At 47.7% G+C, this 26,704-nt stretch overlaps 1 protein-coding gene across 3 annotated transcripts in view; it reads right to left on the reverse strand.

Annotated features, from left to right (window-relative positions):
- Nucleotides 1–26,704, reverse strand: part of LOC139365176 (BAH and coiled-coil domain-containing protein 1) — a 115,348-nt gene that overhangs the window by 53,571 nt on the left and 35,073 nt on the right. For all 3 annotated transcript variants that reach the window (XM_071102621.1, XM_071102623.1, XM_071102622.1), the window contains exons 3-9: nt 19,189–19,314; nt 15,726–18,062; nt 14,046–14,160; nt 11,283–11,494; nt 10,882–11,040; nt 4,669–5,042; nt 1,529–1,868 (exon numbers count right to left, since the gene is read on the reverse strand). In XM_071102621.1, the coding sequence (XP_070958722.1) occupies nt 1,529–1,868; nt 4,669–5,042; nt 10,882–11,040; nt 11,283–11,494; nt 14,046–14,160; nt 15,726–18,062; nt 19,189–19,314 (3,663 nt within the window). The remainder of the gene's footprint in view (nt 1–1,528; nt 1,869–4,668; nt 5,043–10,881; nt 11,041–11,282; nt 11,495–14,045; nt 14,161–15,725; nt 18,063–19,188; nt 19,315–26,704) is intronic.

Genomic DNA, 26,704 nt, shown 5'->3' on the forward strand with positions numbered 1-26,704 from the left:
TAGAAACAGAACAATATCATTAAGGACCCCATAGGCTGTGGCAGTTACTGGATGAAGATTTGTAGTGCTATGTCCTCTGTTGCTGGATGATGATTTGTAGTACTATGTCCTCTGTTGCTGGATGAAGATTTGTAGTGCTATGTCCTCTGTTGCTGGATGATGATTTGTAGTGCTATGGCCTCTGTTGCTTGATAAAGATTTGTAGTGCTATGTCCTCTGTTGCTGGATGAAGATTTGTAGTGCTATGTCCTCTGTTGCTGGATGATGATTTGTAGTGCTATGTCCTCTGTTGCTGGATGATGATTTGTAGTGCTATGTCCTCTGTTGCTGGATGAAGATTTGTAGTGCTATGTCCTCTGTTGCTGGATGATGATTTGTAGTGCTATGTCCTCTGTTGCTGGATGATGATTTGTAGTGCTATGGCCTCTGTTGCTTGATAAAGATTTGTAGTGCTATGGCCTCTGTTGCTTGATAAAGATTTGTAGTGCTATGTCCTCTGTTGCTTGATAAAGATTTGTAGTGCTATGTCCTCTGTTGCTGGATGAAGATTTGTAGTGCTATGTCCTCTGTTGCTGGATGATGATTTGTAGTGCTATGTCTTCTGTTGCTGGATGATGATTTGTAGTGCTATGTCCTCTGTTGCTGGATTATGATTTGTAGTGCTATGTCCTCTGTTGCTTGATAAAGATTTGTAGTGCTATGTCCTCTGTTGCTTGATAAAGATTTGTAGTGCTATGTCCTCTGTTGCTTGATAAAGATTTGTAGTGCTATGTCCTCTGTTGCTGGATGAAGATTTGTAGTGCTATGTCCTCTGTTGCTGGATGAAGATTTGTAGTGCTATGTCCTCTGTTGCTGGATGATGATTTGTAGTGCTATGTCCTCTGTTGCTGGATGATGATTTGTAGTGCTATGTCCTCTGTTGCTGGATGATGATCTGTAGTGCTATGTTCTCTGTTGCTGTGTCAGACCTATCAGTCATTTACAGTTTTCACAGATAGACTTTGAAGGCCAGGGTTGTTAGTGTAGAACCCTTGACAGCTGAATGAGCTGTGTGTCTCTAACTATCTTGCATATCCCTCTTAACAGTCTATTGTCATCATACATATTTCTCACATGACCCTCAGAGAGGTTCTAACATATCACACAGGCTGCGTTTACACAGGCAGCCCAATTCTGATTTAATGTGAAAAGATCTGATGTGATTGGTTAAAAGACCAATTAGTGGAAAAAATATCAGAATTGGGCTGCCTGTGTAAACGCAACCTAAGTGAAATGTTAGTGTGAATATTGGAATGTAACCTGGGGATGTGTCCCAATAGTTTCTCCAATATCCTGAAGAGAGCACCTGTTCAGTTCTTCCACAAATGTAGAACCCTTAGGTTGGTGGAGGCATGAGCTAGTGGGGTTATTGTTATACCCTTCATTGCCTTTCAAATCAGTGAAGGGAATTGAACAAGTGCACACTTTGGGAGGAAGGAGAGATATTTGGGACATAATCAGAGTGGATGGACAGTGTGAGTTCCCTTACCAGGCTCCAGGGATTGTGGGTAATCCTGCAGGGGCTGTCCCTCTCCTCTCTTGTCCTGGGTCTCCGCCCCTTTTGGCAGCTGTGGGGGGGCGGGACTGATTTCCGGAGACCGAGGGGCGGCGGCTGCCGGGCTAGGGGCGGGGCAGGGGGTGGATGGGGTGCTCTTAGGGTGGGGGCGCAGGGTGGGGGACTGGGACTGGCAGCAGGGGGACAGGTGAGCAGTGCAGGCCCCCGGGGTGGGGGTGTTTCTGTGGTAGGAGGAGTAGGGTTTGGAAGGTTTAGAACCTGGTGGCTCAGAGAGCAGCTCCTCCAGCTCCACGGACTCTGGTCTCTTCTGCACCTACCCACAGAGGGACGAAAACACACAAACATCACCACGTAGAACATAGAGCAGGTGATTTACGTGTGAACAGACGTTCCATTTACATGGGAATTTACTGTACGTGGCTCTGTCAATGTTGACAGTTCTCAAAGTCCTTTTTGATAAAAGTGTCAACATTGACTGACATATTAAATGATGTGGCCCATTGCAGGACTCAAACCCACAACCCTGGTGTTGGCAGCACTCGTCCTTATCCACTGATCCATTGGAGTAAACCATGCACAACTCCCACAATGAGACTGAATGGAGCGATAGCCTAAAGTAGAGCACCCCATAATAACCAAAGACAAGCCCTAGAGAACATGCCCTACACTCTTAGAAAAAAGGCTTCCAAAAGGGTTCTTCGGCTGTCCCCATAGGAGAACCCTATTTGGTTCCAGGTAGAACTCTTTTGGGTTCCATGTAGAACCTTCTGGGGAAAGGGTTCTACATGGAACCGAAAGGGTTCTACCTGGAACCAAAAAGTGTTCTTCAACGGGTTCTCTTATGGGGACAGCAAAAGATTATAGATAGCACCTGTTTTCTATGAGTGTCGTGTCTACATTCTAGATGATGTAACCAAATCTTGAGCAATCTGCTGATTGACCAAGAGGCTTCATCAGTATTGGTATTGTGTGTGAAAGGTTGTAAAATCCAGGTAACTTTCCCAGAATGCCTGCTTTTCCAGAAATCCTGGTTGGGGGATTCATGGATTTCCTCCTTATTTCGTTGTAATTCATCTATGCATGGTCACTTTAACTCTACCTACATGTACATATTACCTCCATTAGCCCGACTAACCGGTGCCCCCTCACACTCTGCACCGGTCCCACCTGTATATAGCCCCGCTACTGTTATTTTCACTGTCATTTTACTATTGTTTACCTAAAACCTATTTTTTACTTAAAAATTGCACTGTTGGCTAGGGCTTGTAAGTAAGCATGGTTAGGGCTTGTAAGTAAGCATGGCTAGGGCTTGTAAGTAAGCATGGTTAGGGCTTGTAAGTAAGCATGGTTAGGGCTTGTAAGTAAGCATGGTTAGGGCTTGTAAGTAAGCATGGCTAGGGCTTGTAAGTAAGCATGGCTAGGGCTTGTAAGTAAGCATGGCTAGGGCTTGTAAGTAAGCATGGTTAGGGCTTGTAAGTAAGCATGGTTAGGGCTTGTAAGTAAGCATGGTTAGGGCTTGTAAGTAAGCATGGCTAGGGCTTGTAAGTAAGCATGGCTAGGGCTTGTAAGTAAGCATGGCTAGGGCTTGTAAGTAAGCATGGTTAGGGCTTGTAAGTAAGCATGGCTAGGGCTTGTAAGTAAGCATGGCTAGGGCTTGTAAGTAAGCATGGCTAGGGCTTGTAAGTAAGCATGGTTAGGGCTTGTAAGTAAGCATGGTTAGGGCTTGTAAGTAAGCATGGCTAGGGCTTGTAAGTAAGCATGGTTAGGGCTTGTAAGTAAGCATGGTTAGGGCTTGTAAGTAAGCATGGCTAGGGCTTGTAAGTAAGCATGGCTAGGGCTTGTAAGTAAGCATGGCTAGGGCTTGTAAGTAAGCATGGCTAGGGCTTGTAAGTAAGCAAGGTCTACTACAACTGTTGTATTTGGCGCACGTGACAAATAAACTTGGATTTGATTTGAATTCCAGGACCCTTCCAATCAGGGTTTCTAGAAAACCAGGAAATTCTGGGAAAGTTCTGGGATTTTGCAACCCTAGGAGTGTGGAACCTGTGTTCAGCTGAGCCAGGCATTCATTCAACCTGGATATATTGACTCTTACTGTGTGCAATGACAAACCAGGCAGTTTTCACCACCATCCATACTGAGCCCAAACTATTCCAGAGGGAGAGTCAGCAAATCCTGGGATTATATTGGGCTATGAAGCTAAGAATAGGTACTGTACATGCTGTGGCCCAATGCTGTTTGTGTGTGAGGAAGTACTGTACTGTACATGCTGTGACCCAATGCTGTTTGTGTGTGAGGAAGTACTGTACTGTACATGCTGTGACCCAATGCTGTTTGTGTGTGAGGAAGTACTGTACTGTACATGCTGTGACCCAATGCTGTTTGTGTGTGAGGAAGTACTGTACTGTACATGCTGTGGCCCAATGCTGTTTGTGTGTGAGGAAGTACTGTACTGTACATGCTGTGACCCAATGCTGTTTGTGTGTGAGGAAGTACTGTACTGTACATGCTGTGGCCCAATGCTGTTTGTGTGTGAGGAAGTACTGTACTGTACATGCTGTGGCCCAATGCTGTTTGTGTGTGAGGAAGTACTGTACTGTACATGCTGTGGCCCAATGCTGTTTGTGTGTGAGGAAGTACTGTACTGTACATGCTGTGGCCCAATGCTGTTTGTGTGTGAGGAAGTACTGTACTGTACATGCTGTGGCCCAATGCTGTTTGTGTGTGAGGAAGTACTGTACTGTACATGCTGTGGCCCAATGCTGTTTGTGTGTGAGGAAGTACTGTACTGTACATGCTGTGGCCCAATGCTGTTTGTGTGTGAGGAAGTACTGTACTGTACATGCTGTGGCCCAATGCTGTTTGTGTGTGAGGAAGTACTGTACTGTACATGCTGTGACCCAATGCTGTTTGTGTGTGAGGAAGTACTGTACTGTACATGCTGTGGCCCAATGCTGTTTGTGTGTGAGGAAGTACTGTACTATGTAACAAAGCTGCTGGTGTTGTCATGAGAATAAGGCTGTGTGTGTATTCATGATAATGTGTGTGCATCTGTGCGTACTTGTGTGTATGTAGGTATTCATGTTAATCTGTGGCCAGTATGCCACACCCACCTGGGCCTGGTTGGGTCTGTGTTGAAGCTCCATGGTCTGTGCTGCCCTGTGGTGCTGCTGGGGCTGTGGCTGTGGCTGGGGCTGTGGCTGTGGCTGTGACTGGGGGTGTGACTGGGGGTGTGACTGGGGTTGTGACTGGGGGTGAGACTGGGGGTGAGACTGGGGTTGTGACTGGGGGTGTGACTGGTGACTCTGTTGCTGTTGATGCTGCTGCTGCAGATGATGATGCTGTTGATGCTGCTGGAGAGCGTACAGCTCCTGTTGCCGTAGAAACTGCGAGCGGGAGTACACAGCGGGGTGTTGTGGGTGTATGTGGGAGGAGGGCCCTCGGGCTCTGTACACTGGGGGCCACAGCCCAGGCTGCTCCATCACATCTAATGAAAGAGAAAGGAGTGGATCAGAGGAGCCCACACACACACACACACACACACTCACGCACTCTCACACACACACACTCTCTCTCTCTCTCTCTCTCTCTCTCTCTCTCTCTCTCTCTCTCTCTCTCTCTCTCTCTCTCTCTCTCTCTCTCTCTCTCTCTCTCTCTCTCTCTCTCTCTCTCTCTCTCTCTCTCTCACACACACGCACGCTCTCTCTCTCTCTCTCACACACACACACACACACACACACACTCTCTCTCTCTCTCACACACACATGCACACACACACACACGCACTCTCAAACTCACAAATGCATTCATGCACATGAATATGTACAAGTGCACATACACACGTCCCAGCTAGGACATAAAGTCCTGAGAACCACACGTTTCTCAGAGCTCAGTAACAGCGTGATTGTCCTGTGGTTATTTTACATACAACTTTCCACCAACTTTATAGGAATAGTGCAGGATACCCAGCTAGCACATAACGTTCTGAAAACCATATGTTTCTTAGAGCTCAGTAACAGCGTGATTGTCCTGTGGTTATTTTACATACAACTTTCCCCCAACTTTATAGGAATAGTGAAGGATACCCAGCTAGCACATAACGTTCTGAAAACCATATGTTTCTTAGAGCTCAGTAACAGCGTGATTGTCCTGTGGTTATTTTACATACAACTTTCCCCCAACTTTATAGGAATAGTGCAGGATACCCAGCTAGCACATAACGTTCTGAAAACCATATGTTTCTTAGAGCTCAGTAACAGCGTGATTGTCCTATGGTTATTTTACATACAACTTTCCCCCAACTTTATAGGAATAGTGCAGGATACCCAGCTAGCACATAACGTTCTGAAAACCATATGTTTCTTAGTTGGGAATTTCAGTACTTCAGCATAACGTTTCCTACAGGTTTCCTAATGGTTCTATATATAGGCATGTTCTCAGAATATTAAAAACTTTCCAGAAAAATGACAAGAAAACATTAGTAACATACTAAGAACGTCATTTAAAAACAAATAGATTCCGTTCTCAGCGTCAACAAAACTCTATCCTCTGCCATACCTGATCTTAATTAGTGGTTGTTTCCTTTGATATAGGGTCTGTTTGATAGACTAAAATGAACATCTTTGTATGTATTTATAAAAAAAACCTGTCATGCGAGCGACATCCTGGGGGTGTAGTGAACTAATTCCATAGAGAACAGAAGATCATAGGTTCGAATCTCATTGACGGTGTGCCACTATAAAAAAATGCATGATTAATGACAAAGCAAATGAATTCAAAACAGTCAACCCGAACTATGCTAACAGTGCTGTTAAAAGTCTTATTGAAACATGTTCTCAGAACGTTATTTATTACCTTCAAATAACCTATCATTTCCATTCTCAGAACGTTAATAAAACCTTGTGGGACCATAGTAAAAATGTTTACCGGTCAGGAAACGTATGGCGTCGTTCCCAGAACACATAGGAAACCAAAAACGTACGTACCCCATAACTTCCAAGGAACCAAATGTGCTAGCTGGGGTACACACACACACGCACGCACACGCACGCACGCACGCACGCACGCACGCACACACACACACACACACACACACACACACACACACACACACCAAGATCAACACAATGGGGGGAAAGGAGCTAAGCTGTACATAAATGTATGTCTCTCAGAAAGTAATACCCGGACATGTGCAGCATTGAGACATCTGTATGTCTCAATGCTGGAACACCAGTACTGCCATCTCTCACACAAAAGCAAAGCCCTCACTTACACACAAGATAACACACACTGATCACATCCCTCTGTTGAACAAACACTGCTGATCACATCCCTCTGTTGAACAAACACTGCTGATCACATCCCTCTGTTGAACAAACACTGCTGATCACATCCCTCTGTTGAACAAACACTGTGGATCACATCCCTCTGTTGAACAAACACTGTGGATCACATCCCTCTGTTGAACAAACACTGTGGATCACATCCCTCTGTTGAACAAACACTACTGATCACATCCCTCTGTTGAACAAAGACTGCTGATCACATTCCTCTGTTGAACAAACACTGCTGATCACATCCCTCTGTTGAACAAACACTGTGGATCACATCCCTCTGTTGAACAAACACTGCTGATCACATCCCTCTGGTGAACAAACACTGCTGATCACATCCCTCTGGTGAACAAAGACTGCTGATCACATCCCTCTGTTGAACAAACACTGCTGATCACATCCCTCTGGTGAACAAAGACTGCTGATCACATCCCTCTGTTGAACAAAGACTGCTGATCACATCCCTCTGTTGAACAAACACTGTGGATCTGCCAAAAAACACTGTGGATCACATCCCTCTGTTGAAAAAACACTGTGGATCACATCTCTCTGTTGAACAAACACTGCTGATCACATCCCTCTGTTGAACAAATACTGCTGATCACATCCCTCTGGTGAACAACACTGCTGATCACATCCCTCTGGTGAACAAACACTGCTGCTTTATGCTGAGAACATGGTCACCTAAACAGCAGCCGTCCCACGCTCCTCTCTCTCTCTCCCTCTTTTTCTCTCTCCCCTCTATCTCTCTGTCTCTCCCCTCTCTTTCTCTATTTCTCTCCCTCCTCTCTCCCTCTCTCCTCTCTGTCTCTCTCTCTCCCTCTCTCTCTCTGTCTCTTTCCTCTCTCTCTCCTCCTCCTGAATAGAATGGACTCTCATAGCAGCTGTCCTGAAAATACACTGGATTGTGACTATAATGACATACTACATGATGATGATGATGACAGAGCCACTGACCAGTAACCAAATGACTGTCCCCTTGGTGCGATCGACCCTGCAGTGCTCCCTAAAACTTCACCCACCCATCCAGCCTAGCATACTCCAGCCCGCTCTCCAGGCCACATGAGTAGCTTGTGGACCAGCAGGAATGCTAGTTCCCATGTTCAAGAGGAGCATAGCTCAGCCGTTCCCCTGATGTGTCTTCTTTACAGAGCAGATAGGAATGCTGTGTGTGTGGACTGTGAATCTGGGGAGAGGGCAGCTGAGCACACTGACTATGACACATGGAGCTCAGCTTTGGGGATTCAGCTGCCCACGCCTTCTTCTCTCTCTCTGTCTCTGTCTCTCTCTCTCTCTCTCTCTCTCTGTCTCTTTCCTCTCTCTCCAACTCAATGTGTTTTTGTCCTCTTACATATTTCACAGTCCAGTCTGATCCTCCTTCCACCCCCTCAGCCCCCCTGACGCACCATGGAACTTTGGTCCTGAAACATTAACCCGGCTAAGCTAATCTTTCCCCGGGGAAGGGTTTCGTGGATGCACTTCCCCTCTCCTCTGCAACTCCTGCGGAGCGCGGAAGGAAACACACCACTGAGGATGGAGAGATAATTCCATTTCACAGCCTGTTGGCTGAATAGGTCCTGCTGCATAGATGTAGAGCACTGCTTTAGCTTCTTCCTCTGTGGGGTGTGTGTGTGTGTGTGTGTGTGTGTGTGTGTGTGTGTGTGTGTGTGTGTGTGTGTGTGTGTGTGTGTGTGTGTGTGTGTGTGTGTGTGTGTGTGTGTGTGCAGCATGCCCGTGTGGATGTGTATATATATATATATATATGTGGGTGTTGAATTGTGTGTGAGACAGCCGTTAACAGAAAGCTCATCGGCTGTCGACATAATATACTAATGCAACCAGCAAATAAAGGAAACGCTGCAGTAAAACTACTGGATGGAAAATACAACCAGCAGTAGAAAACAACAGACTGCAATAAGAGAATACAATGAACCAAATATCAAGTGCTCAACGTTGAGGGGTAGGTGTTAAGGGGTAAGGGTAGGTGTTAAAGGGTAAGGGTAGGTGTTAAGGGGTAAGGGTAGGTGTTAAGGGGTAAGGGTAGGTGTTAAGGGGTAAGGGTAGGTGTTAAAGGGTAAGGGTAGGTGTTAAGGGGTAAGGGTAGGTGTTAAGGGGTAAGGGTAGGTGTTAAGGGGTAAGGGTAGGTGTTAAGGGGTAAGGGTAGGTGTTAAAGGGTAAGGGTAGGTGTTAAGGGGTAAGGGTAAGTGTTAACCTTTTTGGGATAGGGGGCAGCATTTTCACTTTTGGATGAATAGCGTGCCCAGAGTGAACTACCTCCTACTCAGTTCCAGATGCTAATATATGCATATTATTAGTAGTATTGGATAGAAAACACTCTGAAGTTTCTAAAACTGTTTGAATGATGTCTGTGAGTATAACAGAACTCATATGGCAGGCGAAAACCTGAGAAAAATCCAACCAGGAAGTGGGCAATCTGAGGTTTGTAGTTTTTCAAAGCTTGGCCTACCGAATGAATACACATTGAGATATGGATAAAGTTGCACTTCCTACGGCTTCCACTAGATGTCAACCGTCTTTAGAAACTTGAATGAGGATTCTACTATAAAGGAGGGGCTCATGAGACCTATTTGAGTCAGTGGTCTGGCAGAGTGCCTTGGTCTCATGACGCGCGCTCCCGACAGAGTTACCTCTCGTTCCAGTGCTTTTCTTCAGACAAAGGAATTCTCCGGTTGGAACATTATTGATGTTTTATGTTAAAAACATCCTAAAGATTGATTCCATACATCGTTTGACATGTTTCTAAAGGAACGTAATGGAACTTTTAGAGTTTTTGTCTGGACGAAGTGCCTGCGCCTCATGATGATGGATTACTGGGCTGAACACGCTAACAACAAGTGGCTATTTGAACATAAATGATGGACTTTATGGAACAAATCTGTCATTTATTGTCGAACTGGGATTCCTGGGAGTGCCTTCTGTTGAAGATCATCAAAGGTAAGTGAATATTTATGGTGTTATTTCTAACTTTGCTGACTCCAAAATGGAGGATATTCCTCTGGCCTTTTTGGGTTCTGAGCGCCCTTCTCAGATTATGCTTTTTCTGTAAAGTTTTAAAAAAATCTGACACCTCGGTTGCATTAAGGAGAAGTCTATCTTTAATTATGTGAATAACAGTTGTATCTTTTATCAATGTTTATTATGAGTATTTTTGCAAAATCATCGGATGTTTTGGAATCAAAACATTACTGCACGTAACGCGCCAATGTAAACTGAGATTTTTGGATATAAATATGCACATTATCGAACAAAACATACATGTATTGTGTAACATGATGTCCTATGAGTGTCATCTGATGAAGATCATCAAAGGTTAGTGATTAATTTAATCTATATTTCTGCTTTTTGTGACTCCATCTTTGGCTGGAAAAATGGCTGTGTTTTTTTGACTTGGCTATGACCTAACATATGTTGTGCTTTCGCCATAAAGAATTTTTGAAATCGGATACGATGGGTAGATTAACAAGATGTTTATCTTTCATTTTCTGTATTGGACTTGTTAATGTGTGAAAGTTAACACCTACCCTTACCCCTTAAAACTTACCCTTAACACCTACCCTTACCCCTTAACACTTACCCTTACCCCTTAACACTTACCCTTAACACCTACCCTTACCCCTTAACACCTTCTCTTACCCCTTACCCCTACCCTTACCCCTTAACACCTACCCTTACCCCTTAACACTTACCCTTACCCCTTAACACCTACCCCTACCCCTTAACACCTACACTTACCCCTTAACACCTACCCTTACCCCTTAACACCTACACTTACCCCTTAACACCTACCCTTACCCCTTAACACCTACCCCTCAACTCTTACCACTTAACCCTACCCTTACCCCATAACACTTACCCCTCAAACCTAAGGTGTAAAGGTGTAATGGGGTATTGGGGTAACTAAGTAAGGATGTAGAGTGACATGCAAGAGGAGAAAACCATTGAGAAAAGACAATGAACAATAGTGAGGCTCACCCAGGTGATGTGTAACAGGGTGGGCAGCAGGCTCTGTGGGTAGCACCACCAGCTGGGTAGACGGGTCCTGGGGCAGAGGCAGCACAGGCTGTAGAGACCCTGGCATGGCTGCAGAAAAACCTGGGGCGAGGTTCTGGTGAAGGGCTGAGTGGCCGATTCCTGCAACATCAGGAAGATGTTACAACAGATTCAGTAGCCAGCCATGTGTCGTTCATTACCAATACAGCTATACTGCAACACAGCCTGCAAAGGCAGCAACAGGACATGAAATAGCAAGATGAAGACTGATCTAGAATACATCTGTAGACGTCTTATTGTTTTTTATTTGTAGGGTGACATCAACACGTTGGTTATTATGGAAATAAAGTTTTCTGAATTTGAATCCAATTGAACTTTCTCACCGTAGGAGTGGCTTGTCATCCAGATGGAGGGACTTCCAGTGCTCGGCAGCCAATGGTGGTGGGCCGAGTGGGCGTGTGCATGTGCAGAGGGGTCTCCTAATTGGCCAGATTGTAGGGAAGTCCCACCCGGCACCATGAGGTGAGAGGTGATGTCACCGTGACAGCTGTTGGACGGATGGATCCTTGTGAAGTCCACTGGATTCTTATTATCCCTGAGATAGAACCATTGAGAGAGAAATGAGGAGAGACAGAAAACACAGAATAATATAGAGGAAGGTCAGAGTAGAGGAGGAAGGTCAGAGTAGAGGAGGAAGGTCAGAGTAGAGGAGGAAGGTCAGAGTAGAGGAGAATGGTGAGAGTAGAGGAGGAAGGTCAGAGTAGTGGAGGAAGGTCAGAGTAGAGGAGGATGGTGAGAGTAGAGGAGGATGGTGAGAGTAGAGGAAGAAGGTCAGAGTAGAGGAGGAAGGTCCGAGTAGAGGAAGAAGGTCAGAGTAGAGGAGGGAGGTGAGAGTAAAGGAGGATGGTCAGAGTAGAGGAGGAAAGTCAGAGTAGAGGAGGAAGGTCAGAGTAGAGGAGGAAGGTCAGAGTAGAGGAGGATGGTGAGAGTATAGGAAGAAGGTGAGAGTAGAGGAGGATGGTCAGAGTAGAAGAGGAAGGTGAGAGTAGAGGGGGATGGTCAGAGTAGAGGAGGAAGGTCGGGGTAGAGGAGAAAGGTGAGAGTAGAGGAGGAAGGTCAGAGTAGAGGGGGAAGGTGAGAGTAGAGGAGGAAGTTCAGAGTAGAGGAGGAAGGTCAGAGTACAGGAGGAAGGTTGGGGTAGAGGAGGATGGTGAGAGTAGAGGAGGAAGGTCAGAGTAGAGGAGGAAGGTCAGAGTAGAGGAGGAAGGTGAGAGTAGAGGAGAAAGGTGAGAGTAGAGGAGGAAGGTCAGAGTAGAGGAGGAAGGTGAGAGTAGAGGAGGAAGTTCAGAGTAGAGGAGGAAGGTCAGAGTACAGGAGGAAGGTCGGGGTAGAGGAGGAAGTTCAGAGTAGAGGAGGAAGGTCAGAGTACAGGAGGAAGGTCGGGGTAGAGGAGGATGGTGAGAGTAGAGGAGGAAGGTCAGAGTAGAGGAGGAAGGTGAGAGTAGAGGAAGAAGGTGAGAGTAGAGGAGGAAGGTCAGAGTAGAGGAGGAAGGTCAGAGTAGAGGAGGGTGGTCAGAGTAGAGGAGGAAGGTCCAAGTAGAGGAAGAAGGTCAGAGTAGAGGAGGGAGGTGAGAGTAAAGGAGGATGGTCAGAGTAGAGGAGGAAAGTCAGAGTAGAGGAGGAAGGTCAGAGTAGAGGAGGATGGTGAGAGTATAGGAAGAAGGTGAGAGTAGAGGAGGATGGTCAGAGTAGAAGAGGAAGGTGAGAGTAGAGGGGGATGGTCAGAGTAGAGGAGGAAGGTCGGGGTAGAGGAGAAAGGTGAGAGTAGAGGAGGAAGGTCACAGTAGAGGGGGAAGGTGAGAGTAGAGGAGGAAGTTCAGAGTAGAGGAGGAAGGTCAGAGTACAGGAGGAAGGTTGGGGTAGAGGAGGATGGTGAGAGTAGAGGAGGAAGGTCAGAGTAGAGGAGGAAGGTCAGAGTAGAGGAGGAAGGTGAGAGTAGAGGAGAAAGGTGAGAGTAGAGGAGGAAGGTCAGAGTAGAGGAGGAAGGTGAGAGTAGAGGAGGAAGTTCAGAGTAGAGGAGGAAGGTCAGAGTACAGGAGGAAGGTCGGGGTAGAGGAGGATGGTGAGAGTAGAGGAGGAAGGTCAGAGTAGAGGAGGAAGGTCAGAGTAGAGGAGGAAGGTGAGAGTAGAGGAGAAAGGTGAGAGTAGAGGAGGAAGGTCAGAGTAGAGGAGGAAGGTGAGAGTAGAGGAGGAAGTTCAGAGTAGAGGAGGAAGGTCAGAGTACAGGAGGAAGGTGAGAGTAGAGGAGAAAGGTGAGAGTAGAGGAGGAAGGTCAGAGTAGAGGAGGAAGGTGAGAGTAGAGGAGGAAGTTCAGAGTAGAGGAGGAAGGTCAGAGTACAGGAGGAAGGTCGGGGTAGAGGAGGATGGTGAGAGTAGAGGAGGAAGGTCGGAGTAGAGGAGGAGGTGAGAGTAGAGGAGGAAGGTGAGAGTAGAGGAGGAAGGTCAGAGTAGAGGAGGAAGGTCAGAGTAGAGGAGGGTGGTCAGAGTAGAGGAGGAAGGTCCAAGTAGAGGAAGAAGGTCAGGGTAGAGGAGGAAGGTCAAAGTAGAGGAGAATGGTAAGAGTAGAGGAGGAAGGTGAGAGTAGAGGAGGATGGTGAGAGTAGAGGAGGATGGTGAGAGTAGAGGAGGAAGGTGAGAGTAGAGGAGGAAGGTGAGAGTAGAGGAGGATGGTGAGAGTAGAGGAGGATGGTGAGAGTAGAGGAGGAAGGTGAGAGTAGAGGAAGACACCTACTTGAAGACCTGTTTTTGACACTACAGTGTTACGGTAGCTAGTAATGAGTCTAGGAGCGGCTGTTAACTAACTGTAAACAACTTTAACTGTGGGGTGAAACAATACACTTATTTACTGTTAGGTAGATACCGTTACCACTCTATGCTAGCAAACACAACGCTGCCTCCAACACTGGTAGGGTGTCTCCAGGAATGATATGTTAACATGTTGCTGTTTGTGACATATCCTCTTTCCAAGCGTATAGTGACAGCCTTGGTAGGTCTACGTTTTGTTCTTGTTGACATCTGTAATCAGAAAGTTGCCCCGCTGTGTATGATGATGTCATGTTGCTGAGTAATGTCAGACTGAGTCTCACCTGATGTAGGCCTCTCTGTCTCGCTCCAGGCAGGTCAGACCCATCCGCTCTCCACTCATCCTCTTCCTCTCCTCCTCTCCTGCAGGGTCTGAGGGATACATGGAGCGAGGAGGTCCTAGAAGACAAATATCAGTTCAGGGAGAAGTCTTCACCACCTTTCCCCTGATGAGCCCTAACCCCCAACACGCAGTCTCTGCACCTCACGAATATCTATCTAAAACTAACCTCAAGGGTGGTATCTCTACATAAACTCTAACATTAAGGGTGGAATCTCTAACACTAAGTCCCAGGGAACACTAAGTCCTCTGTGCCACTAACTTACTCTCCTACCCTTACCAATGGGTCTTGCTTCTACCTGCCTCTCTCCCAACCATACCTATTACAGCTATACAGCCTGCCTCTCTCTCTCTCTCTCTCTCTCTCTCTCCCAACCATACCTACTACAGCTCTACAGCCTGCTCTCTCTCTCTCTCTCTCTCTCTCTCTCTCTCTCTCCCAACCATACCTACTACAGCTCTACAGCCTGCCTCTCTCTCTCTCTCTCTCTCCCAACCATACCTACTACAGCTCTACAGCCTGCCTCTCTCTCTCTCTCTCTCTCTCCCAACCATACCTACTACAGCTCTACAGCCTGCCTCTCTCTCTCTCTCTCTCTCTCTCTCTCTCTCTCTCTCTCTCAACCATACCTACTACAGCTCTACAGCCTGCCTCTCTCTCTCTCTCTCCCAACCATACCTACTACAGCTCTACTGCCTGCCTCTCTCTCTCTCTCTCTCTCTCTCCCAACCATACCTACTACAGCTCTACAGCCTGCCTCTCTCTCTCTCTCTCTCTCTCCCAACCATACCTACTACAGCTCTACAGCCTGCCTCTCTCTCTCTCTCTCTCTCTCTCTCTCTCTCTCTCTCTCGCTCTCTCTCTCCCAACTATACCTACTACAGCTCTACTGCCTGCCTCTCTCTCTCTCTCTCTCTCTCGCTCCCTCTCTCTCTCTCTCTCTCTCTCTCCCAACCATACCTACTACAGCTCTACAGCCTACCTCTCTCTCTCTCTCTCTCTCTCTCTCCCAACCATACCTACAGCTCTACAGCTTGCCTCTCTCTCTCTCTATCTCTCTCTCTCCCAACCATACCTACTACAGCTCTACTGCCTGCCTCTCTCTCTCTCTCTCTCTCTCTCCCAACCATACCTACTACAGCTCTACTGCCTGCCTCTCTCTCTCTCTCTCTCTCTCTCTCTCTCTCTCTCTCTCCCAACCATACCTACTACAGCTCTACAGCCTGCCTCTCTCTCTCTCTCTCTCTCTCTCTCTCTCTCTCTCTCTCTCTCTCTCTCTCCCAACCATACCTACTACAGCTCTACAGCCTGCCTCTCTCTCTCTCTCTCTCTCTCTCTCTCTCTCTCTCTCTCTCTCTCTCCCAACCATACCTACTACAGCTCTACTGCCACAGACTCAGATATCCTGCCATGTACTCCTCTCCTCCTCTCTTTTCCTCCCAGTGCCTCTAACTGTTTAGTCAAATAAAGCTGTTTCTACTTTAGGCTTTGGCAAAGCCCGCTGTTTATTTTTCATCAGCGAGGTCTTCCAAAGGTCGTAGATAAATAATCTCTGCTCAGTTCCCCTGCTCCTTCTGTTTATTTAAGCAAGTGACCCCAAAGGCCCGGAGGTTACCCCCGTACCTTTCATGGAGGGGTGCACCCGCCCCTGCCGGCTGTTGGTGTGGGCGTCCACCGGGCGACAGGACGGTTCCCTCTGCCTCGCCACGGCGACTGCGATGCCCACAGGCGGTTGGCGCACCTCTCCCTCACCGTGACCCACCGCCTCGCCCACCTCCCGGCCACGCCCCCCACAGTCAGAGCGCTCGCCGTCATTGGCCGGACCCTTCCTGGTGGGCAGGGCCTGTTGTTGTTTGCTGCCTTGCAGGGTGCAGCTAACCCCGGGGGCTCCACCTCCAGGACCCCCAAGACCAGCGGATTTGAGGCTCCCCAGGCCTCCGAAGGGACTCTTCTGGGAGAGGAGCAGGGGCTGCTGGGTGCTGTACTTCAGCAGGCTCTTCATGGCACTGCTCTCCTCCTGGGCCTGTGAGGCGACCTGGGGGTCTTGCTGCTGCTGAGAGGGGGCTGGGGGTGGAGGTGGCTGGGGCTGGGGAGAAGGATGAGGAGGGAGGCCCATACCTTGCCCTGGTTGTTGCTGGGGCTGTTGTCTGCCACCACTGAGAGACTCCATGTAGGCCTTCCGCTGCTGCTCCTCCTCTGCAGGGTGGACGTGGTGAGGCCTCATGGCCCAGGGAGGAACCGGAGGCTGCTGGGGGTGATGCTGCTGTCCCTGCCCACTGTTGCTGTAGCCGTACGGGGACATCTCCAGCTTCCTGTTCAGGTCCTGGTTCTGTTTGTTGTTCTGGTTCAGCTCTGCTGCTGGGGCGTCCGGGCCAGGCCCACCGTGCTGCTGGTGGCGAATACGGGCCACCTTCTGACCATCTCTCTGTAAGGAACAACTCCCACCTCCAGCACCACCGCCTGCACCTGCCCGACCCCCCAGGGGTGAGGCGTTGGGCAGAGGGCCCGGGAGGGAGCAGTCTCTGTAGGGGGAGGTGTTGACTGAGTGGGGGAGGGAGTGTCCGGCCTTGGCTCCCTGGGGAAGAGAGGGCCGGAACACATCGGTGGTGTCCACTCCCACGCTATTGATGCATTCGACGCTGCGAGAACGCACGGCTTGGTGCTGCTGGGGCTGCTGGGGAAGGGGTTGTTGGGGCTGAGGTTGTTGTGTCTGGGGCTGTTGGGGCTGGGTTTGTTGGGGCTGGGGCTGTTGGGGCTGGGGCTGCTGGGGAAGGGGTTGTTGGGGATGGGGTTGTTGGGGGTGGTGACTCTGCTGCTGCATCCAGTCCGGGGTCTTCTCAGCCTTTCTGTACAGCTGCTGCTGCTGTTTCCTGTGCCAGTTACTCTTCTCCATGGCCTTGTCCTTGGCACTGCCGCCCCCACCCACCAACCCCTGGCAGTCAGGTGGGGTGCCCATCTGGAAGGGTTGCCCGCTGGACTTGTCCCCCAGGTGTCCTCCCCCTACAGATGGTATGAACGTGGGCCCTGTCACTTTGGGGTCTCGCCCCCCTCCCCCTCCCCTCTCGTGCGGCGAGGGGTTGGTTAGAGGGGCAGGTGGAGGCGGGCAGAAGAAGTCCGGGTGGTGGTGTGTGTGGGGGTGGTGGGGATGGCTGGGGTGGAGCTGAAGGCAGTGGAACCCCCCCGGATGCGGGTGAGGGTGGTGGTGGGGGTGGAGGTGGGGGTGGCCTCCCCCAGCGGCTGAACCCATTTGCAGGGGCGGCGCCACAGAGTAGGGAAGGGCGTGGTGGAGCATCTGGCCCCTCCCCTCCAGACAGTCCGAAGGCTGCTCGCTGATCCTCATCTCGCCGCTCACCCCTTCCTTGGTGCAGCGGATGTTCCCCCCACCCTCCATGTGTCTGTGGCTGGCCTGTGTCTGAGCCCCCCTGCTCCCCACCACCTCCCCCCCATAGCTAGTCATGGAAGCCTTGGCTCCCCCCGTCCCAGAGTCCCCCCCGTTCTGCATCTTTCCATTGAGCAGGCAGGCGCTGAGGGTTCTGGTCATTCCTAGGGTCTGTTGGTGCTCCATGTGCCTCTCCAGAGCTCTGCTATTGACCTCCTCCAGGGAGACCGGGTGCTGGGGGTACTGGGGGTGCTGCTGGTGGGGGTGGGGCTGTGTGTGGCCGGGGTGTGGGTGGTGGTGGTGTGGATGTGAGGGTTGGGGGTGGTGGCTGTGGTGTTGCTGACGCTCCTTGGCCTCCTGTTTGCTGCTGGGCCTCTCCTTGTCCTTGGTGCTGGGGACCACCCCTCTCTCGACGGACCCCTCTTTCAGGCCCTTGTGTAGGCTGACTCCGCCCCCTGGGTCCATGTCCCGACTGCAGGAGCCCTGAGGGTGTCCCGGCCCCGCCCTGGAGATGGGCGGAAGACCGTGATTGGCTGAGATGAGAGGGGGCTGGGACGGAAGGCTTCTTAGATAGAAGTTCTCTGTAAGATATAAAAGTTAAAAATTATATAAATATAAAATATTTAAATGATATATACTGAACAAAAATGTAAAGGCCACATGTAAAGTGTTGGTCACATGTTTCATGAGCTGAAATAAAAGATCCCAGAAATGTTCTAAATGCACAAAAATATTATTTTGTCCACAAATGTGTTTACATCCCTGTTAGTGAGCAAGATGATCCATCCACCTGACAGGTGTGGCATATCAAGAAGCTGATTACAGCATGATCATTACACAGGTGCACCTTGTGCTGGGGACAATGAAAGGCCACTCTAAAATATGCTGGTTTTGTCACACAACACAATGCCACAGATGTTTCAATGGCATGCTGACTGCAGAAATGTCCACCAGAACTGTTGCCAGAGAACCTATAGAGGACCTATACCCTCCCAGGCCCACCCATGCTGTGCCAATGCCCATTCATGTGAAATCCATAGATTAGGGCCTAATTTATTTATTTCAATTGACTGATTTCCTTATATGAACTGAAAATCAGTAAAATCGTTTAAATTGTTTTATGTTGCATTTATATTTCTGTTTCTGTAGAAAGAAACAGACTCCTAAAGGGGAAGTTCAGGATTTTAGAGATTTGTGTTGGAAAGTGTAATTCATGGTTTGTTTTCCTTTAAACAGCCACTGCAAACTTCAGCCACTTCAGCCACCACTTCCTCACAAGTTAATGGCTAATGTGTGTAATAGTTCAAATGTCATGACCAAATCTACTGATATTTGGTTTGATGTTACTTAGAGGTGATTTGGACTTTAACAAAAAAGGTTTGCTTCCGTTGACTGTTAGGTAGTAGTGGATAAAGTTAGCTTAAGTTTGTGGTGTCTGTTTTAATAGAAAACCAAACCATGGATTACAGTTTTTACTGGCCCATAGACGACTTTCAGGCTGAGGAAATATCAAGCTGTAAAATCCTGAACTTCCCCTTTAAAAAACATCCATTGGCCAACCAGGCAGCAAATCTAAAAGACAGGATTACATTATCACATTTAAGGTAATATCCCTGTGGGCATCCACATAGCTAGCAATATCCATTATCCAATTACATCATACTTTGTTGTGTTCAATTAGATTTCAATATTTTGTTTGCCACTCACCTTTTTGGGTGTCGTAGAAACGGTGCTGCCCGTACAGGACGCCGCTGTTGGCATGGTGATCCAAGTGGCTCATGGGAAGGAAGGTGTGGGCGAGACTCCCTGAGAATCGAGGATACCCCGGGGCTGCTGAGAGAGAGAGAGAGAGACAGAGAGAGAGAGAGAGAGAGAGACAGAGAGAGAGAGAGATAGAGAGAGAGAGACAGAGAGAGAGAGAGAGAGAGAGAGACAGAGACAGAGACAGAGACAGAGAGAGACAGAGAGAGAGAGAGAGAGAGAGAGAGAGAGAGAGAGAGTGAGAGAGACAGAGAGAGAGAGAGCGAGACAGAGACAGAGAGAGAGAGAGAGAGAGAGAGACAGAGAGAGAGAGAGAGAGAGAGAGACAGAGAGAGAGAGAGACAGAGACAGAGACAGAGAGAGAGAGAGAGAGAGAGAGAGGAGAGAGAGAGGGAGAGAGAGACAGAGAGAGAGCACTGAGTTAGAGTCGTCCCGTCACGACTGTGGAAGTGACATATGATCCTTTAGGTCCCATGCAGCTGGTTGTGTTGTATATACACTAATAACTATACAGCCTCTGCTTGTCTTATTCACTACTTGGGTTTCGAATGTAAACAATAGGAGACAATCTCTGTCTTGTCGAATGTAAACAATAGGAGACAATCTCTGTCTTGTCGAATGTAAACAATAGGAGACAATCTCTGTCTTGGGGAATGTAAACAATAGGAGACAATCTCTGTCTTGTCGAATGTAAACAATAGGAGACAATCTCTGTCTTGGGGAATGTAAACAATAGGAGACAATCTCTGTCTTGTCGAATGTAAACAATAGGAGACAATCTCTGTCTTGTCGAATGTAAACAATAGGAGACAATCTCTGTCTTGTCGAATGTAAACAATAGGAGACAATCTCTGTCTTGTTGAATGTAAACAATAGGAGACAATCTCTGTCTTGGGGATTGTAAACAACAGGAGACAATCTCTGTCTTGTCGAATGTAAACAATAGGAGACAATCTCTGTCTTGGGGATTGTAAACAATAGGAGACAATCTCTGTCTTGGGGATTGCGGTAATGGAGGAAATTTGCCATCTAAACATATGGCTGTCTCTCTCTGAGCTGAGGAAGCTAGATGTTCCTTCCGTCTGAAGCAAGAGATAACACAGGCCCCAATTTTAAAGGGCCAATATGTGATATTTCCATTGGATTGAAGGTCTCTATCTACACTGACTGGCTGTTGCCCTTCGCTGCCCTTTTCTAGGGTTGAAAGATCAATTTGACTGGAGACCTTCAAGACTCGGCACCTGGTTCTATGACAACAAGCCCATCTGGAGAAGATTTACACAATCTACCAGGACTACATTTCAAACACAAAGGACCTTGAAGGTAGAGAAAGGAAGGACAGAAAGAAGGAGAGAGAAGGAGACAGAGAAGGAGTCAGAGAAGGGGACAGAGAAGGAGATAGCAGGTAGAGAGAGAAGGAGACATAGAAGAAGAGAGAAGGTAGAGAGAGAAGGACAGAAAGAAGGAGAGAGAAGGAGACAGAGAAGGGGACAGAGAAGGAGATAGCAGGTAGAGAGAGAAGGAGCCATAGAAGAAGAGAGAAGGTAGAGAGAGAAGGACAGAAAGGAGAGAGAAGGAGACAGAGAAGGAGAGAGAGAAGGAGAGAGCAGGTAGAGCGAGAAGGAGAGAGAAGACGAGAGAAGGTCGAGAGAAGGACAGAAAGGAGAGAGAAGGAGACAGAGAAGGAGAGAGAGAAGGAGACAGAGAAGGAGAGAGCAGGTAGAGAGAGAAGGAGTCAGAGAAGGGAACAGAGAAGGAGATAGCAGGTAGAGAGAAGGAAAGAGAAGGAGAGAGAAGGTAGAGAGAGAAGGAGAGAGCAGGTAGAGAGAGAAGGAGTCAGAGAAGGGGACAGAGAAGGAGATAGCAGGTAGAGAGAGAAGGAGACATAGAAGAAGAGAGAAGGTAGAGAGAGAAGGAGACAGAGAAGAAGAGAGACGGTAGAGAGAGGAGACAGAGAAAGTAGAGAGAAGGTAGAGAGAGAAGGAGACAGAGAAGAAGAGAGACGGTAGAGAGAGAAGGACATAAAGGAGAGGAGACAGAGAAGGTAGAGAGAGAAGGAGAGAGAGGAGACAGAGAAGGAGAGAGCAGGTAAAGAGAGAAGAAAATGTCCATGAAATGTTACACAAATGTTAAGCATCGCCATTTAAAAAGGACTTTATCATAGAAAAAATATACATTTAAAGCAAATAAGAGTCTATCCCAAATGGTGAGTTATTTAATGCTGGTACCCTCCCCGTCCACACCCTACCACACCCGTCCACAACCCACACAGTACCCTCCCCGTCCACACCCTACCACAACCCACCACCCACACAGTACCCTCCCCAAAGATAGCCATAGAAAAGATGGTGATACCCTATATTCATCATCAATGTGTGTGTGTGTGAGAGAGAGAGAGAGAGAGAGAGAGAGAGATCTTCACTGTGTGTACATGCACGTCCCTTGTCCCTATGACATGATCACCAGTCCAGGTGGTGTGACTCGTCTCTCCTTCCCTGTCCTGCACCTGTCTCTCACTTGCCCTCTCGCTTCAGTTCCATGCAAAACTGACAGAGGTGGGGTGGGGGGGACATGGAGGTACAAGCTAGATGAAAGACAGACACATTTGTGTTGGCCAGTGTGTTCTGTGATCAGATGCAGTTCATTCTAGAGCCGTGTGGTGGGGGGTCTGTGTGAGGGTCTATGTGTCTACTGTATGCCTGCCTGCATGTGTGTGTGTGTGTGTGTGTGTGTGTGTGTGTGTGTGTGTGTGTGTGTGTGTGTGTGTGTGTGTGTGTGTGTGTGTGTGTGTGTGTGTGTGCATCCGTTTGTGCACTAATGTGTTTTATGGGGGCCTAACAGCTTTGAGTGTTGAATGTCTTACTTTCTGCCTTAGAACAATAGGCTTTGTGGTCTGTCTGTCTCACTCTGCAGTAACTCTGGAGGGAGTGAGGGGAGTGCAGGCTTAGTGACCTGGGCCAATTCATTTGGCATCAAACAGAAGAAAACGGGACTGAAACAGGGAGGGACTACTTGAATTTCTACAATTAGAAACGCTTATTTTCATGTTATGTTGCAAAACGTTCTGTGATGAACACCAGCTTGGTCCTGGAGAAACCTCTAGACCATAGAAAAGTTAATGAATGAAACACAGAGAAGAAGGCAAACATCTCTGAAATAACACAGGAGGAGAGCAGGAGGGAGATAATTACACTGGCTCCTCCTCTCTCTGTCCGTGTCTCTCTCTCTGTCTTTGTCTCTCTCTCCTCCTCTCTCTCTCTCTCTCTCTCTGTCTGTGTCTCTCTCTTCTCCTCTCTCTCTCTGTCCGTCTCTCTCTCTCTGTCTGTGTCTCTCTCTCGCTGTCTGTCTCTCTCTCCTCCTCTCTCTCTCTCTCTGTCCGTGTCTCTCTCTCCATGTCTCTCTCTCTCTGTCCGTCTCTCTCTCTCTGTCTCTCTCCATGTCTCTCTCTCTCTATCTGTCTCTCTCTCTCTGTCCATCTCTCTCTCTCTCTCTCTCCATGTCTCTCTCTCTCTGTCTGTCTCTCCATGTCTCTCTCTCTGTCCGTCTCTCTCTCTCTGTCCGTGTCTCTCAGACACTCTCTGTCTGTCTCTCTCCATGTCTCTCTCTCTCTCTTTCTCTCTCTCTCTCTCGCTTGTCATGATTAATAAGCTCACTCATTTATGTCAATTAGTTTACAGAGAGAGGGAGAGAGAGAGAAAAAGAACAAAAGAAAGAATCCTTTGTTTAAACAAGACATTTTCCCTCTGATTCAGAGAAGGGAGAGAAAGGGAAAGAGAGGAGAGATAGAGAGAGTTGTTTGGCCTAGGAGAGGAGACAGTGTTTTTTTCTGGGGTGTCGTGGTGTTTGTGAGCGTGACGACTGGCAGAGTAATCCCCTTTCACAGCGCAGTCTGGCTGTGCCCGATAATGCCAGCCTGCTCGCTTTCAGCATGCCCGCCGTCGGGGCGTCGAGAGGGGCTCTGCTGGGCATGGGCAGAGCCTATTCAGCCATTCATCTGGCCAGGACAAGGGAAGGTGCTGCTACTGCTGCATTTTGTTGTTGCTACTGCAGGCGGCGTGAGCAGGGTCTTACCACGCAGACTGCTGACGCACACACACACACACATGCATACACACAGGCGCACAGACACAGACTCAAACACATGCATACACACACACAGGGCGTGTGTGAGTGAATGACAGCGGAGAGTGCAGCACATGTCCTCTCCACAGTGGGAGCAGTAGCAGAGAATTATAGAACAATAGAACGTCCATAGCTTCAGCGTAAGACACACACACACACACCCGCACACATGTAGACACACACACACACACACCCGCACACATGTAGACACACACACACACACACATGTAGACACACACACACACACACACACACCCGCACACATGTAGACACACACACACACACACACATGTAGACACACACACACACACACACGCACACATGTAGACACACACACACACACATGTAGACACACACACACACACACACACACACACATGTAGACACACACACACACAAGGACAAAGAAGAGCTGTTTATTTACAGTTTTTAATAATCACTTTGGCACTAATTTCAGAACCTTGTGCTCCTTTTTCTAAACTCTAGACACAAAACTCAAAACGGTCATCACCTGTAACACAGGCTGTCCAATGTTAAAAACATTGCATTGTGCATTCATATCTTTAAAGAAACCTTGCACTTGCAGAATCATTGGTTCAAATAACTCATTTATCATGAAATACCACAGGACCATTCATTTAGATCACCATACCGATAGTTTCACTGTGTCGTTGTTCGTACAATCATTACATATTGTAGTAGAAAATATGTGATACATGTTTCATTATGGTACTACACGTAAATACATCACTGTAAAAGGACTAGTAGAGAGAATACTACAGACACAGTGGAACCATTGAACAAAATATGACATGTATTGATGAAATACAATAAAATCACAACACAGGGTTCCTTGAATCAAAGCAAAAATAATTAGCTACAAAAAAATAAAATACAGTTAAAGGTCAACTGCTGTGTTCCTCACCTGGCTTACTGTAAAACATCACTGCAGTGTTCCTCACCTGGCTTACTGTAAAACATCACTGCAGTGTTCCTCACCTGGCTTACTGTAAAACATCACTGCAGTGTTCCTCACCTGGCTTACTGTAAAACATCACTGCAGTGTTCCTCACCTGGCTTACTGTAAAACATCACTGCAGTGTTCCTCACCTGGCTTACTGTAAAACATCACTGCAGTGTTCCTCACCTGGCTTACTGTAAAACATCACTGCAGTGTTCCTCACCTAGCTTACTGTAAAACATCACTGCAGTGTTCCTCACCTGACTTACTGTAAAACATCACTGCAGTGTTCCTCACCTGGCTTACTGTAAAACATCACTGCAGTGTTCCTCACCTGGCTTACTGTAAAACATCACTGCAGTGTTCCTCACCTGACTTACTGTAAAACATCACTGCAGTGTTCCTCACCTGGCTTACTGTAAAACATCACTGCAGTGTTCCTCACCTGGATTACTGTAAAACATCACTGCAGTGTTCCTCACCTGGCTTACTGTAAAACATCACTGCAGTGTTCCTCACCTGGCTTACTGTAAAACATCACTGCAGTGTTCCTCACCTGGCTGACTGTAAAACATCACTGCAGTATTCCTCACCTGGCTTACTGTAAAACATCACTGCAGTGTTCCTCACCTGGCTTACTGTAAAACATCACTGCAGTGTTCCTCACCTGGCTTACTGTAAAACATCACTGCAGTGTTCCTCACCTGGCTTACTGTAAAACATCACTGCAGTGTTCCTCACCTGGCTTACTGTAAAACATCACTGCAGTGTTCCTCACCTGGCTTACTGTAAAACATCACTGCAGTGTTCCTCACCTGACTTACTGTAAAACATCACTGCAGTGTTCCTCACCTGGCTTACTGTAAAACATCACTGCAGTGTTCCTCACCTGGCTTACTGTAAAACATCACTGCAGTGTTCCTCACCTGACTTACTGTAAAACATCACTGCAGTGTTCCTCACCTGGCTTACTGTAAAACATCACTGCAGTGTTCCTCACCTGGATTACTGTAAAACATCACTGCAGTGTTCCTCACCTGGCTTACTGTAAAACATCACTGCAGTGTTCCTCACCTGGCTTACTGTAAAACATCACTGCAGTGTTCCTCACCTGGCTGACTGTAAAACATCACTGCAGTATTCCTCACCTGGCTTACTGTAAAACATCACTGCAGTGTTCCTCACCTGGCTTACTGTAAAACATCACTGCAGTGTTCCTCACCTGACTTACTGTAAAACATCACTGCAGTGTTCCTCACCTGGCTTACTGTAAAACATCACTGCAGTGTTCCTCACCTGGCTTACTGTAAAACATCACTGCAGTGTTCCTCACCTGGCTTACTGTAAAACATCACTGCAGTGTTCCTCACCTGGCTTACTGTAAAACATAACTGCAGTGTTCCTCACCTGGCTTACTGTAAAACATCACTGCAGTGTTCCTCACCTGGCTTACTGTAAAACATCACTGCAGTGTTCCTCACCTGGCTTACTGTAAAACATCACTGCAGTGTTCCTCACCTGGCTTACTGTAAAACATCACTGCAGTGTTCCTCAACTGGCTTACTGTAAAACATCACTGCAGTGTTCCTCACCTGGCTTACTGTAAAACATCACTGCAGTGTTCCTCACCTGGTTTACTGTAAAACATCGCTGCAGTGTTCCTCACCTGGCTTACTGTAAAACATCACTGCAGTGTTCCTCAACTGGCTTACTGTAAAAGGCAAAACAAAGGATTGATTACTGTACTTCTATATTTCCATCAACCCTGTCTTGTGTATTTGGCCACAGGTTCTCATCCACATCACAATGGAGGTTTTCATTAGCCAAACATCTTGTGAAGAATCTTCGGGCATGGCTAATCCAGGCCTGACACTGGTCTGCCGTGATGTCATTGCCTGCGTCATCCATGGCCTGGAGAAGGGTGGCTTGTTCGTGAGGGCGCCTATCATATACCTTCCACCTCCATGTGGAGAAAAATAACTCAATCGGGTTAAGGAAAGGAGAGTATGGGGGTAAGTACAGGATGGTAAATTGTGGATGGGCCTGAAACCATGCTTGCACCATTTGAGCATGGTGGAACCTGACATTATCCCACACAGTGACATAGGTCATACCTTCAGCTCTACAGACCTGATTTAGCTCATCAAGGAAGGTTACATTCGAACAGCGAATCATGTGGCTGCCTGCAACTCAATATGTAAAGTATATAGAGTAGGGAGCTTTAGATGTTGTTTGACCAAACATTAGCACGGGCAAGATGCGTAATCTAAGCAACTTTGACCGTTCCAGCATCTCAGAAACAGCTGCCTTCCTGGGATTTTTACGCACTACAATCTCTAGAGTTTACATACAGAGAATGGTGCGATAAACTAAACACAT

Source organism: Oncorhynchus clarkii, chromosome 13 (genome assembly GCF_045791955.1).
Source record: "Oncorhynchus clarkii lewisi isolate Uvic-CL-2024 chromosome 13, UVic_Ocla_1.0, whole genome shotgun sequence".
NCBI lineage: Eukaryota > Metazoa > Chordata > Actinopteri > Salmoniformes > Salmonidae > Oncorhynchus > Oncorhynchus clarkii.